The sequence below is a fragment of the Miniopterus natalensis genome, chromosome 2 (assembly GCF_054644295.1).
Source record: "Miniopterus natalensis isolate mMinNat1 chromosome 2, mMinNat1.hap1, whole genome shotgun sequence".
Lineage (NCBI taxonomy): Eukaryota > Metazoa > Chordata > Mammalia > Chiroptera > Miniopteridae > Miniopterus > Miniopterus natalensis.
The window spans coordinates 152,500,648-152,516,513 of NC_142082.1; the positions used below are offsets into that span (position 1 = coordinate 152,500,648).

The window sequence follows — 15,866 nt, forward strand, 5'->3', positions numbered from 1 at the left end:
AAAACCAGCAAATTATGGCTCTTCCTCCTGGGAGCCTGCCCTCCCCCTCCCCCCTCTTCCCTTCCCTTCTCTTCCCCTCCCCCCCCAGGTGCCCTACCATCAGCTTCCTCACTTCCAAGCTCCAAGGCCCTTCCTGTGCCTCTATAACTTGTTTCCTCCTAGGAATTACTTCTTCCACCTCTGTGATTTACCAAATAAATGTTCTCTTGCCAAAAAAACCCCCAACAACCCAGCAACTCGAGGCTGCTCAGTTACCCCCCTACAGTTATACATTTTCTATTCTTGCTTTGATGGAATAAATTAGCTAGTGAACAGCTCTCTATGATTTTGCTTTGTTAGATACAGGTTATTCCAATAGTCTGTTAGCCTTGCTAAAGCAGAGTTAGATTACAATTGTTATTGGAAATCAGCCTTGTACAAGGGAGAAACCTAATAAAACACCTATGGACAGCCATATATATATATATATTTTTTATCTTCACCCTAGGATATTTTTTCCATTGCTTTTCAGAGAGTAGAAGGGGGAGGGGTGGAGAGAGAGAGAAACATCAATGTGAGAGAGGCACATCGATTGGTTGCCTCCCGCATGTGCCCTGACCGAGGCCCAGGATCGAGCCTGCAACCCAGGTATGTGCCCTTGGCCAGAATCGAACCCGGGACCCTTCAGTCCGCGGGCCGACGCTCTAACCACTGAGCCAAACCAGCCAGGGCCACATCTATATTTTTTATTCATGCTCCTCTGCCGTCACCCACGTGGCGCCTGCCTCCTCCTGCCGCACTTTGGTGCATGCAGGGGACGCAGCTTGCTTGCAGACGTGGAATGTAAGTGACCATATCTGAAAAGCAAGCTGTGATCTTAAAATTACACGCAGCCCCTCACATTTCCACGCCACCGTCCTTTCACTTAGGATGCTCGGTAACAAGGGCTACGGCATGGACAGCTTTCCGCTCTTTTTGGTCTGTTCCTTATTAACTGTATTTGGTAAAACAAAATCTTAATTTTGGTGGTTTTGAGGAAAAGTGCTTAGAGTTGAAATTCATAAATGGGCAGTTAATCGTCTTCTATAAAGTTTCAATCTCCCATTTTCAAAGAGTAAAAGGATAAAGCTCATGTTGAATGCCTTGACTGTTTGTGGGCTGGTCGTGTAGATTTGCTGCTCCACGTATACATGTATGTACCTCTAAAGCCGCTGTGTCTGCTGCTGCTTTCCTTGTCAGTGTTGAAGACCAGATGGAGCAGTCCTGCTTGTACTTTTGGGACCTTTTGGAAGGTAGTGAGAAAGCAGTGGTAGGAACGACATGTGAGTGTTCTCTACTCTGGACCTACGCAGTAAATACTGAACTTTCTGTCTAGAAGTTTAGAATGATATTGGGGGCCGAAGCTCTGCCAGTCCATCAGAACCGACATGTCTGACACACTGCGTCCATCGGGAGGGTGATCTCCCTGCTAGTGCTCTTAAAAGCAGCCGTGGTGTAACTGCACTCATCACACTGCAACCACGGGCAGCTTTGAAGCGGGAAGTCACTGGGATTTGGGAACAAGAGCTAAGGTCTGGTGCTAGCTTTGACGTTGGCTTGACCATTTTGGGGTTCAGTTCTCCATTCTGCATAGTCCCTGTTCTATTTCAGAATCTTAAATCTACACATTGTTTATATCAAGGCCTGTCTACCGGGTCTGCCTAAGAAAATATGAATGGTTTGGCTACATTGTCTACTGAAGCATTGTCGTCTATTGATCCGGAAATGAGCTGGAGAGAAAGAGTTTCTTTTGGCTTCCTACATAGACCTTGGCCCAGTGCTCAAGTAGAAATGGCCAGACATGAAGTCCATAGTTTTGTGTACTAGCCTAAGATAATGCAAACTCATTAGAAGCTAGTAAACATTTTTGTTAATAGTGATTAATAAATACTCTCTATAACTGTGACGAAATTTCTAAGTCCTTTCAAGTTTCAATCACAGAAATTTATTTCTTGGTTAGAATGCACAATGTTACAACTACTTTGGAAAATAGTTTGTGTGTTTTTAAAAAAAATAAAATTAAGTGAACACTTACTATATAACCAAACAATTATACTTCTAGTACCTGAGAGAACTGAAAGCATATGTTCTTATAAGTATTTATACATGAATGTTCATACCAGCTCTATTCATAATAGCTCCAAACTGCACACAGCCCAGATGTACATCACCTGAAAATTGATAAACAAAAGGTGGTCTATCCTTGCAGTGGAATCTACTCAGCAATTAAAAAAGGAATGAAGTTTTCATACCTGCAACAACATGGGTGAATTTCAAAATAATGGTGCTGAGTGAAAGAAGCCAGACAAAAAATAAGTATACATGTTGTATGATTCCATTTATATGAAATTCTAGAAAAGACATAACTAGAATGATAGCAGGTCAGCAGTTGCCAAGGAGTTTGGGGAGGGGATTGATTACAAAAGGGACATGAAAGAACGTTTTGAGTTGATGAAAATGTTCTATGTCATCATTCTGGTGGAAGTAACATGACTAGACTGTGCACTTAAAATGGGTGAATTTTGTTTGTAAATTACATCTCAAAGTTGATTTTCTTAAAAAAAAAAAAGACAAAAACCTATGCCATAGTACACCTGTGAAAGGATTAATAGACACAAATCAAATATGGGAACTCTGCTTAGTTTGGGAATCATGTTTTTAGTGGATATTAAAAATGAAACAGACTAAGACCTATTTATGGTGTAGTGACTTTAACATCATTTTAAGATTGTTTTTCTTGATCATCAAAGGGAGATGTGCTAGGAGTGACATAAAGCATAACTCAAGAGTAAAGTCTTAATAATGGAGTTTTGTAGTTTAAAAATCCCTTAGAGATGGTCCCAGATCGGGTTTTCTAATGGCTCTATGTTTGAGGAGCTTTTACTTCTCTAAAGCCTTAGTTACTTGAGGACGACAGATTGCTGGTTGTGATGTCTTGGGAGCAGATGGGAGAAATGCCTTTTCCTTAAGCTCAGGAAATAAATGTGTGCCTCTGCAACATACTTGAGTCTTTGATAAGGATTTCTGATTTTTAGTCATTTTTCAAATAGTGGAAATGGAGACCCAGAGAAACTTACGTGACTTGCTAAACTTTGGGATTCTGATCTTTAAAATTTATATTGATTCAGCCTGACATAAAGATGGACTGCATCTTTACTTTTCAGGTACTGACCAGTTCTTTGAATCCCCTCAAATGTAGAATGTTGTGATGACACTATAATTAGGATAAAATTATATTAGGATTTCTTTTCCAAATAATTTTCCATGATAACTGAGTCTTAATCACTCTTTCTTAGACAAACATATGAAAGATCTACTGTCTAAATTGCTGAACTCAGGCTATTTTGAAAGTATCCCAGTTCCAAAAAAAGCTCAGGAAAAAGAAGTATCAGTGGAGGAAGAAATGCTAATGAAATCAGAGAAGAAAAAACAATTATTGAAGACTGAATCTGTCAAAGAGTCAGGTTTGTGTGCTCTGTGAAATTCTTTAAGTGGTTGCATTTTTAACACCTCAAATGAGTCAAATTATTGTGAAATGATTGCCTTATTTTAATTTGTTAGTGTCTACGTGCACGGAAATCTTTACTTGCTATAGGATAAGCCTCGACTTAGGAAACATCTCTAGGCTTTATCACCACGATTTACCTTCTATTAAGAGAGAACCTTAATGGAAACATTAGGTTACACTTTGTTACAAGAGAGTACGGTCCACTGTTAAGATGAGACATTTATGGACTTTGAATCTCTTTGTTAAGCTACTTAGTAGGATAATTCCATTTGAAATTATTTAAAATGTAAGTTATAGTAGAATCCAGTACTGCAGTAGAACAAGAGTGTAAATAACCTAAGGTTAACATTACCGATTCAGGAAAAAGTTGACAAAATATAATATTTCCAGTAAAGGAGAGATACTCTTCAAAATTCCACTTTTGGGGGGAAGAAATACTGAGTAGATGACACTTTTGCTTTTGTTTGTGGAAGCTGGATTTATTTAAGAAATATTACTTCTAAGGAGGTGGTCCAGGCAGGGTTGCGGAAGCCACTTCCTCTTGGTTCTTAATACTCAATCCAGAGCTTCTGTATCTTTGCTCCCTTGCTCTCCTCCCAACCTTAAACCGGCTGGTGGGAGGCCTTTAAGGGCTATATTTCAAGCCGAGATGACTAATTTTTACCCCATGTAATTCCAACGTGAAAGAGGCTTTGTGGGTCAGAGGAGGTAGTCTTAGTTTTAATTATAAGTCAGTTTTTAACTGTAACTTGACTTGGAAAAGGATCTTATATGAGGAGAGCTGTTAGCTTCAGCTACCCTCAGACCACACGCTTTTGATCAGCAAGCAATAGCGAATATACTGAATTTTACTATCCTATTTCTGTAACTCCTCTGAAATATGTTGCTTAGAATGAATTAGCTGTAATCAGTCTGAAAACTTACAGTTTACCTAGTATTTATTCAATATTTCTTTTATCTTTCCAGAATCTCTTATGGAATTTACACAGCCAGAGATACACCCGCAAGAGGTAAGGTCCTGAGAGGTAATTTGCTGATTCGGTTCTGGAGCCTTCGGGTAGGGTTGTGGTCGGGAATTCCTGCCCCGGAGCTGGACCGCGTACGCCTGAATCCTGGCCCTGCCCCTTACTAGCTCAGTGACTTCGGGCAGGTACCTGTGTCTGTGATCCTCATGCCCAAGGTGGGGGGAATGGGGATGCCCGCCTCGTGCCATTCTGAGGGTTAAAAGACTCAGCTTAACTTCTGAATTACTTAGACTTTGGCCTGGCACACAATAGCTGCTTATGTTAGCTGTTACTGTTGTATTTGGCCTTGTATTAGAATTTAAAAATGGGTAGAATCTTGCTTGCTCCAAAATTTACCCAGGTTGGTAACAGAGGAGGGTATTTGTTCTTTTTGAAGTGACATTGAAATTCATAGAAGCTGAAAAGCATGGGAGAGGCAAAATTCAAAGTATTGATTGATTGGTATATAATGGAAATGAAAGTCTGGGAATCCAGGAAAGCTGGGCTTACGTTAAACAGTCTGACTGTGTTGTTGGACTGGCCTCTGCCTTAATGTTTCAGGGTGTCAGGTGAGTAGTGAGAAATGCAAACTTGGATACTTTGGAAGTAGCGATCTGTATCCGAGTCGCCTAAGACTGCTAAGAACTGCAGGTCATGGTGCCACGTTTACCTGATTGAGGCTCTTTTATCGAGATTATTCGACTCTGCCAGTCAAGTACAGGTCGCCACGTATCAAATACCAGAGTCTGCATTTCTGTTCATTGAGGGGAAAGGAATGGACAAAAATGTAGGACAGTCTTTGCAAGTAGAATCAAGACGGAAGTCCCCTGTTAGCGCGTGGTTCACCAGTGGACAGAGGAGTGCTAAGAGAGCTGCCTTATTCCCCTCAAGGTCTTCTATATATTTGGTGCCTCAGCACATTTTTTCCTCTGGTCTAGTTTCTTAACAGACGCTACATAGCAGAAGTAGATTATTCAAGCAAACAGCGTGACATGCAGTCTTGGGAAGCAGATTATGCTAGAAAACCAAACCTCCCGAAGTGCTGGGAGATGCTCACCGAGCCAGATGGCGAGGAGGGGAAACAGGACTCCTTCGAGTCCTGGGAGTCTTCCGTTAAGCTCCAGGAGCTGGCAAAGCCTGCGGTTTCCTCAGAACACAGGGAACAAGAGATGGCGAAGCTCAGGGCTGCTCTGCAGGAAGAGAAGCCACAGGACGTCCCCAAAGCCAAGCTAGCTCCTAGCCAGTGGAAGCCAGAGACGCCTAAATCCAAAGCAGGGTACGTTCCCGAGGAACAGAAGAAGCCGGAGACACCAAAGCCTTGGCCAGTGCAGCTGCAGAAAGAGCAGGAGCCAAAGAAGCAAACCGCAAAGTCCTGGGCCCCTTCTCTGCAGGGCGAGCAGGACCTCAGCAAGCCGTGGGCCGCTCCCCTGCGTGAAGAGCCGGGCTCGGGACGGCCGGAGACTCCCGCGTCCTGGGGAGACGACGCTGAGGGTGAGAAGCCCCCTTCAGCACCACGGTCACCCAGTTCCCCCGAGCCCTGGGGCGCGGCTGCAGGGAGCCTCGCACCCAGCCACCGGCTCCTGCCCGGGAAGTTTAACGCGGACCCCAAAGATGTGAGTCTCTCTCTCGGTCTGCTTCTGGCCGTGTAGACATAAATAAGGACTTGTGGTCACGATAACCTTTTGGTTTTCTTTAAAAAAAAAAAAATTAACCAAACCCATGTTCAATGAATGTATACAGTACTTCACTTAAACTATTTCATGTGTAATTTATGGTTTTCCCTTGAAAATTGGAAGTAGACCTAGTCCGTTGAGCCTAACCTGAGATGAAATTTCCACAGTGAAACAAATACCGTTTTAATGCCCAAAATGAAATGACGTGATATGACATCAAAATAGTGGATAGTTGAGACAAGATGACTGTGTAAACAAGTGAGAACTGGAGATGCATGTCACGGGTGAGAGCCTTGTTGTTAGATGGTATGTCACCGGGTGTCTTCCACCTGGCACATGGGCCACCTTTTCCCACAGAAGTTACACTTTTCTGTGTTCTCTCGCTTCTCTCTCTCTCTCATTTGCAGTCCCTCAGATTAGCCTGTTCTCTTTGAAGAAGGGACACGGTGGTTGCAGATATCCCAGTCATTGGGGACCCACCTGAGTTACTTTTCCATTCGTTTCATCATAAGAATTTTCTTGAGGCGGAAACCATGGACATTAAATATTCTGGAATTAGGTTTTGGAGGGTGAGATTTAGTTCAAATAGAAGGCCTCGTTCTATTCACGATAATTCATCTATTTCAGGAAGAGAAGAGGGCTTGCAGTGAATAATCCTTGGATACAGTGCTAGTTAGTGTTTTATTTTTATTCAATTGTAATTTATGTACCGCTATTTGAATGCAGGCTCGGTGCACCTTGTGTGCTGAGGCGCGTGAGCCTTCTACCCGCCCGCAGTGCTCTTCATCTCTAGCAGTGTGCCTCGCACGTCTGTGCCATAGTAGCCAAAAGTTTCTGAGAACTCTCTTGTCCTCTTAACAGTGTGGACAGCATTTTGCTTGGGGAAATCAGAGCGTTGCATTTTATAAATATACTTTTACCTCCGTTCTACCCAAGAGGAGAGTTTTAGAATTACTTGTCTCCTTTTGTTCTCCTTTCTTCCTATTTTCTTCAAGGGCTAATACTAATTTTAGCTTCTTCCTGACCCTGCAGAAAATGGGTAGCGTTACTTCATTAACCAGATGTCACACACAGTAATTGAAACATGTCAACCATTTTGAGAAACTGACGTTTAAAAACTCAGTTTTATACCTCAGTAAAGCTGTTCCCCCCCCCCCCCCATAAAGCTGTTTAAAAAAGCCCAACTTAAAATTCCGCCGGGTAGAGCAATGCTGAGCCTTTACGATACCACAGTATTGATGCCATGCCGTTTGCTGAACAATTTAAAATCAGGGGTGTTCCATTGGAAAGGTCAGAACTCATTTAATTTGCTTTTATGGCACCGACAGCATTATCCTGAAATTGCAAGGCCTTTCGGTGACTGAGAGGACACTGTACAGTCCGGGCTTCGTCTGTCTGTCTTGCGACCTCAGCTGTCTAGGACATGACCAAGTGCAGTCAAGGGCAAAACAGGCTTCAGAGACAAAAGACGGGATAACGTGAATTTAAGCACTAACGCTCATCCTTTTCTCCTAAGAGAGCTTTTCATTTATTCACTTAGGGTCTATTAACTCTTGTTTTATGCGATGCTTTGATAAATTTAGCGGTGTGACGTCCGAGTAAATGAAACGTTGACGAGATGCCGGTAGGGAGAGGCGGGCGGAGAGCTGGAAGCAGTGACCGTAAGCATCCGGCCTAACCCCGGGTGTGCGGCCCCCAAAGCGGGGCAGCCCGAGGGCTGCCCACCCTGCGAGCACCAGGAGCCCTTCACAGTATGCGTGCTTTCCAACAAGATATAATACTGCATTTCCCCAGTTCTGGGATATATATGTCTTCATTTTTTACATCTTAATGTTTCTGAAATCAGATACATCTTAAAAATGGAATGCGTATTTAAGGGGGTAGTAGTAATTTTTTCCATAGGGAAAAAATAAATCATTGGTGTGTCTTACAGTCAGTGGCATCTTATCCTAGCAGACGTACACTAACCGAAGCCCATGATGAGAGAACTTCCTGCCAAGGAAGTCCTTTATTTTGGGACTTCTCTTAAAAAATAGGATGTTTTAGAGAGATTCCCATTAAAGTTATTCCGAAGGTGGAAAAAGTGTTTAAAGGTTGATTAAACTATTTAGAAAATGCATTTATGTGGAAATTCTTGACCTGAGATAAATCTGATAAATGAGCATTGCTGTATGTTTTGATTTCATTTAGATGTCATGATAGGCTAAGATTCCTGAATTAGGCTGTTGAATTTGAATTTTACTCTTCACACATTGTGGGCTTGTCTCGTAGGTGCCTGAGCCTGTGCATCAGCCTGTAGGTTCTTCCTCTACCCTTCCAAAGGATCCAGTGTTGAGGAAAGAAAAACTGCAGGATCTGATGACCCAGATTCAAGGAACCTGTCACTTTATGCAAGTATGAGTCATTATTGAATGAATCTTAAATGATATTCACGGGGCTGCTCGCTTCTGACCCGAGGCATAATGAAGTTAAGAGCACACTCATCCAATGAGTAGGAATCCTGGCTGTGCCACTTCCTAGCTTGTAGAGTTTAGGCAAGTTACTTAACTCTCTGCCTCTGTTTCTTTTAAAATTAAGGATAATAGTTTCTATTCCTGTTTGTTGTAATAAAGTGAATTAAACACGTAAAAAGCTTAAAGTGCTCAAATACTAATACTGCTATAGATCATCAGTAGTTTCCACTGAGACTGCGAGAACCTACTCTATGCTTGGTATTCTGATAGGTAGGTGCCCTTGTGTAGAGAGAATCATAAGACATTCATTATCTTTAAGGAGTTTATATTCCAGTTGTGTAAGATTGTGAATTTGTGTTAAGTCAATAGTTAAATGTTAAATTGTGTCATACAGATTCTTAGAAAACTTCAGAATAGTGTGATATTACTGAGAGATGAAATAGACAAATAAGACACCCTTGTGTAGTAAAAAGATCTTGAGCTTTGGAATTAGATATGTGTTTAAATCCCACTTCTACCAGTTTACCAGCTGTAGAATCTATGGCAGGTTATTTAGCTTCCTTTATTTGTAAAATGAAGGATTTGCTATCCCCTCATATTATCTGAAGATTTAACTAAAAGACTAAAATGATCACCACAAGTGTGTTGCTTCAGTGCTCAAAATGTTGGAAACATTTCTGGGAGAACCACGGTTGGCAGGTGGCAGAAGAGAAGGGCTTCTTATTATGAATGTATTTAATAGCATGAGCTAGTCTAGAGGTTGAGATAATGTAATCAGACCCTCTCATGGTTTGGGTCTGATAAACATGAGGGTTCAGTCTGTACTAGGATTAATGCCTTGGTTTAAGGAGTTTTCTTTTCCAAGGTAGGCCTTAGAATTTAACTCTTAATTTCTGCTTCTGCAAAGACTTAGGTTATTAACCTTTTGAGATAGTTATTAGCTAGGTTCCTCTAGCTAATAAGCTATGGACAAGATCATGAATAATTTAATAGTAATAGCTCTTAAATGAATAACCTTTGTTTCTATTCATTATTTGAAAACTTGGCTTTAGGAATCTATTCTGGATTTCGACAAACCTTCAAGTGCAATTCCATCGTCACAGCCGCCTTCAGCTACTCCAGGTAGCCCAGTAGGTGTGTAATCATTCTTAAGGCTCTGAACAAACAGCTGTAGGTCTAGCAAGTATTTCTTTTACAAATAATTTTACTCTAGATATCTTAAGGGTTAAACTGTGTCTCTGTGTTAATTTATTCTAAGTGCATCCATATGTTGTCAGTTACATACAGGTAAATTACCATTAGAATAACAGTGTATTTAACTGACTTGTTTGCATTTTGAAGAAGGTCTCCAGATGGGTGAATGGAAATGCACAATAGCTGTTTTTGCAGTTTTTTATGTTCTTGGAATGAATTCTGACCAGAACTTGCTTGACTCCTTTCGACTTTATAAATCTAGCGTTGAGGATCCCAGGTCCTGACTATGAGTGAAATTACCTCAGTGATAATTACTGAGGAGCATAGTAATTAATGACGGAGCCTAGATCTGAATCTGGTCTGGCGCTTCACACTTCAGGCCTTTTGCTCTACACCAGTTCATCTTGGGAGGGGTGATGTAATCAAAGACATAGTCCAGCTGTAGTAAGAAGTATACACCAGCTAGACGACACAGAAATTCCTGGGTGAAGTAAGGAATAACTAGAGGAATTAACAGAAGTGATGGACATGAACAAGAAGAAACCAAACAGAAACTATGTAACTAAAAAGTACATTTAGAAGTGTGATCAAAGAGGAAAAATACCTCGAGACAGATGACCCAGCTAAGATTTACTTTGAAACTTGAAACTTACATGTATGAATTAATTACTATCCATCATAGCTCAGATTTTATCTTTTACATTACTATTACCCGTTATTTTTAAAAGTCATATTTCTGTTCTTTTGGAGGCCTTGTGCTGCTTTACTCATTTAACCTTGAAATGTGTATCACAGATGGAGCTAGTATCCTGTTCTTCTGCAATCCTCTCAGACTCTGTAGGGCTCTAATAGAAAATTCATGATGGACTTGAGACCTACTTTTTTCAGCTACTGCTTTTTTTTTCCTTTTCTGTAGAGTATGAACTTTAGTTTCCACCCAGTTGATATGCATAAACTTTTCTCCTCCCTCAGTGGTTTACTGTTGATTTCACTCTCTGCAGCATCTACAGAACAGAATCTATCCAGTCACAGTGATTTTCTTCAAGAGCCATTACAGGTAACTTCTCCAAATTAATCTTTCATTTACTCTTCTTTGCTATTCAGGGAAGAAACTCTTGCTTTGGCAAGAATAATCCAATGTAGTGATTCTAATATACATGTCTAGTTCTTAGATTAAGTGCAACCAGTCCTCAAAAGATTCCCTAATGACCATGGGCGAGGCATAGATTATAATAGAAAAAGCTAGTTGACTTGGTAAGGAAAGAGCAAACCTGAGGATTTCAGAAGTACTATGTCTGTGAATCTTACTTTGCTACTGAGCTACCTAAGTAACTTAATGTATCAACATAGTAAAGGGTCTAAAGAAAGTAACTAATTTTTTAAAACTGGTGGTTAGCCAGTCTCCCTGTAACAAAATGTAACAAAGTAGATAACATTCTGAGGAACTGATTTTCACAGAACACGCTTAGAGGTATGAAGGGACCACATCACTGAGATCTGTAAATGCCACATTGCATTTCTGTCAATGGTAAGTTCAAGGTTCACTAGTTTTCTGGCTATCTTTTTAAAAAATTTCCTCTGGATCCCTCTGAAAGCCGTATTGACCATTTTCTTGACAGTAGTTGCTTTGACAGTAGGTTAAATATTTTGACCAGGTGGGTCAATAGTTGTCTTCCTTCCCTTCCAGAAACTTCTGAGGAAATACCATTTGTTTACAGTTGTTTATATTTAGTTTGATAAGGTGTGGCTCAATTTTCAAAATGTGTTTGTTGAGCCAGGCGTTTCACCCCAGTCAATGCTGCATCTAAAGAGCTCCATGTCATCTGTTGCAGCTGTTAGGGTTCTACATGAGGCTTTCAGTTGACTAATTTTTTTTTTTAAAGCCACTGGTCTGGTTTAGTAGTTCTGGTTTGTAACATCATATTTACTCATCAATACTTAAAATGACCTTCAGCTGGTGTACTTAAAGAGCAATAATTTGGAATCAAGAACTACCATAATTTCTAAATGACTACTAATGTAAAGAATGCCACTTCATCTTTTTTTGTTAAGTGAACCTTTTAACTAAAATTCAAGTCTTTTAAATTTTACTGTCAAGTGGCCTGAGTTGCCTTAACTTAGCATCTGGGGATCTTTCTGTGGCTGGAGATGCGTTACGTCCCCACAACAGCCAGTCCCGCTTGTTGAGGGCAGCTGTCTAGTCTAGGAGAGGGTTAGAAGAAAGGTCTAGTTTTAGAAACTCTCCAGTCTCATAATAGTTCTAATATTTTGGTCAGATCTAAATTATACCTATTTATTTAGTTATATAAAATGTCCTAAAGGATATCAATATTTTTTCCCCTAAGGCCTTTTTCTTTGGTCCCCATCTCCTTCCCAAGAAGTGTTATATCATGAGGACCCCTTCTAGAAGGTCACTGAAGAAATGTAACTAGCTTGATATTGGCTACCATTAATTAGTTTTCAATTCACCCATTTTATTGCTTGGGCTTCTGAGAACCACATCGAAGTATTTACATAAAAGGAGTGGATTCACTGATACTTCAGGCCTTGTGACTGCTAGATTTTCATGGGCCGCTTTCCATTATATCCAGTACCTGTTGTACCATAGAATTCCCAGCCACTAGAATTCCTAGTTTTTTATTGGTTAGTTTCACAGCCTTCATTCCTATCTGCTTTTTCCCAACTTTTACTTTATTATTAGCTTAAATTTTTTTGTTAGAATTTTGATGCCATTGTGATTTATACAGAGCGTATCCTTTCTATTTATATTTCTACCTACCTCTTTAAGCCCCTGAGAGCGCTCAGGGTAAAAGCATAGTTGCTGTGCTGCCTGGCAGAGCTGTACCTAGAGTGTTAGATTTTCCCTGAGCTCATCTTCCAGTGAACTGCTGTTGAGGCCAGATTGAAAATCTAGCCCCAGGTTTCCAGGGCCAAGAACCTTGATAAGTGAAGATGGGACTAGATGTGTCCCTTTGGTGACCAGGCCTGGAAAGGCAGGGTAGCTGACTGCTTGGGTTTGAATCTCAGCTCTGCCACTTAATTTAGTGTGATCTTGGGTAAATTACTTAATCCTTCTTTGCTTCTGCCTGATTGTGAATAAAATGGGGATAGAAGTGCCTTCCTCACAGGCTTGCTGTTGGATTAAATGTGTGTAAAGTGCTTAGCACAGAGTCGGGCACTAGTGAGTGCTCAATAAGAGTAACGTGAGGAAGCCCAAGGCCCAAGAAATATAAAGTGAACAAAATGTGCCTTTTATAATGTTTTATGTCTTCCTGTGTCCAGGCTGCTGCTTCTCCAGTTACTTGTAGCTCAAATGCTTGCTTGGTTACTGCTGATCAGGCTTCTTCGGGATCTGAAGCAGAGTTTATGACCTCAGAGACTCCTGAGGTAATGTGAGACCAATTGTCTTGTCCTCTCTTCTGTCTTAAAGAGTAGCAGAACCAGCTTATTTTATGAATTACAGGCATGATCAGTTGAATGATTTAATATTTACACTGTACCAATGTGTTGCTTTCTGTAGATGTGGTCCTGGAATTCATACAGGTCATGTTATGGTGACTTTGCTGTAAAGTAGACTTAATAGAGTCTTGCTTTATCAGATGCAATACATGTGTCCAAATTGCTAATGTCAAAAAAGATGAGAAGTTCTGGGTAGGATTAGGCCAAATTTCTCACTATTTTATATTGAAGAAATACTTAGAAGAAAAATCTTTTTATTCATATAGCTGTGAAGCCTCAGTAACTTTATAGTGGTACTGTTAGCACTTGCTCAATTGGAATGATTTACATTCTTTTTTTGGCTAATTCTGTCAAAAGCATTTTATAGTATTATATTTGTGCTTTCAATTCTAAAGTGATAGTTTTTGCTAATAACTTTAAGCAAATCCTTGAGATGTAGCAAGAAAGGATGATTTAAAAAAATTAATATAACAATTCTTAGGTTTTATTGGGGGGGTTAACTTATATGAGAATATGTATTCCTTATAGAATATAAGAAAATATAGATGGACATTAGTTTTTATGGTACAGACTTGGTCTAAATTGAAATTACTTGGTTGCTCATTTCAAGAAGAGGAAATATTTGCTACCAAGTGAGTCACAGCCGTCTGCTTCATAATCTGAGTGGGATTGAATTTTGGTATCTTTTTAAGCCTCTGGATTTATAATCTGTTAAATCAATGTTTCGCTTATCCCCTTAGATAAGAATTATTTAAATTAGATCAAGCTTGGTTCTCTTTCTCAGGCAGCTGACTTAGAAATCCAGTGATAAGATTTTAAAATAGGGAAAAATCTACACCGACCCAGGAGCTAATCCCAGGTTTCTTTAAAGCCTGATTCTTCTGTATAAATTTGGAATAATATTAGATTCTTAGCCTAATGGAAAATACCATTTCAGGGTTTGAAAAGGGCTAGATAACTCATGGAAAGTTCAGCCCCTCATCCGTGAGACTGATCATCCGTGAGACTCTTTCACTTGGTCAGCAGGCTGTGTAGAGCAGACGCTAGTGTGCATCCTCAGCAGATGAGATTTGAAATTGTAAGCAGAAGCTGTTCTTTTGCACTCCCGTGTCCAGTTGTCACCCTGCGGAACCTGCTGACTTAGGCCGGTCTGGGGGTTAGTGTATGTTAACTGCTTGTTACACGGCAGGCGATTGGCTGATGCGGCATTTCTCCTCCCCAGGCAGCAGTTCCCCCGAGCAAGCAGCCACCTTCACTGGCCTCTCCAAATCCTCCCACGTCAAAGGGCCCTGAGCAGGGCTTCCAGTCACCTCCAGCGAGCAGTGGTTCAGTAGCTGTTAGCTCAGCGCCCTTTCAAGCCATGCAGACAGTGAGTATGGGACGCGCATGGTGACTGCAGCTCATTATTCCTGTTGAAAAGCCGTGGTTTCTCTTACATCTGCTGCCGGATACTGTGTGAATAAATTTGCTACTTTGTTACTCTTACTTACATTTGTCCAGTGGAAATACTGTTTGTGGTGGCAGAGGAAAGCCTCAAGAATTTTGAATGGGTGTTTTCTCAGAGCATTTCCCCCTGTGTGAAAATCAGTAGCAGGCAAAGCTGAGGACCCCTGTTAAACAAATAAACGGTGTGGGCGAGAAACATAACTTTGTCGGGATACTAACCCTTTCTATTATCACGCTAGTGATGGTCCATAGCATCAGTAACCCAACACAGAGGGCGCAACCTGGGTGTTCTGTCATTGTTGAAACTTTCATTTGATTTCATCTTGACCTCATGCAAGTTTTCAGAGGATTGTTCAGATTTGTGTGGTATTTTGGATTACATACATTACAAATTGTAGTTTAAATTTTTTTATGGTAATATTACAACTAGGTTTGTATGTTTACTCTGAAAATACAGAATAGCATAGAACAGTTTTAGGGGAAAACACACACAAAAAGGCTTAGCCAATAAGCACCTTCCCTGGTGGTGCCTCACGGCCCACTCCAGGCGGGCACTCCTGAGCGCAGCGCAGGGACTTAGGCTGGGGAACCCACACCCCGCTTCACCAACCCCAGCACGTCCTGCGGGCCGCTTGGAACAGCTTAGTTTCTTCGCTTTCCCTCTCTCCCTGTCAGTCCCTCTTGCACAGAATTGCCACATTGCTTGTACTGACTTTTTCCTGTTTCTAATTAAAAGCAAACAGTGGTTTATTACAGAATGAAATTGACAGTCCTTGCCTGACAGTAACTTTCAAAGTCTCGTGTGACAACCTGTCAGACTGGTCTCCTGCACGCGCCCGCACGTTCCTGTCACAGTGCCTTTGTTGCTCACGTCAGCCTGTTTTCTTCACCTGTCTGGATTCTGTCCAGTACAGATTGGTGCTCATTCGTTCATTCATTCAAAAACCAAGTAGTTATGGAGCCAGGCACTGTTCTAAAGTTTCTGGGGTTGTAACAGTGAAAAAGAGACAAGTCTTTGTGCTGAAGAATCTTACTCCTTTTTTTTGGAGGTGGGGGGCTAGAGAGAAAAGTATGTATATAACACATCAGGTGCTGTGTGTTGCGAGGAAAA

General features: G+C 41.0%; 1 protein-coding gene across 2 annotated transcripts in view; it reads left to right on the forward strand.

Annotated features, from left to right (window-relative positions):
• Window positions 1-15,866, forward strand: part of CAPRIN2 (caprin family member 2) — a 35,464-nt gene that overhangs the window by 9,812 nt on the left and 9,786 nt on the right. For both annotated transcript variants that reach the window (XM_087814738.1, XM_087814739.1), the window contains exons 5-13: window positions 1,219-1,301; window positions 3,315-3,482; window positions 4,493-4,536; window positions 5,469-6,143; window positions 8,475-8,597; window positions 9,709-9,790; window positions 10,852-10,907; window positions 13,133-13,237; window positions 14,532-14,678. In XM_087814738.1, the coding sequence (XP_087670864.1) occupies window positions 1,219-1,301; window positions 3,315-3,482; window positions 4,493-4,536; window positions 5,469-6,143; window positions 8,475-8,597; window positions 9,709-9,790; window positions 10,852-10,907; window positions 13,133-13,237; window positions 14,532-14,678 (1,483 nt within the window). The remainder of the gene's footprint in view (window positions 1-1,218; window positions 1,302-3,314; window positions 3,483-4,492; window positions 4,537-5,468; window positions 6,144-8,474; window positions 8,598-9,708; window positions 9,791-10,851; window positions 10,908-13,132; window positions 13,238-14,531; window positions 14,679-15,866) is intronic.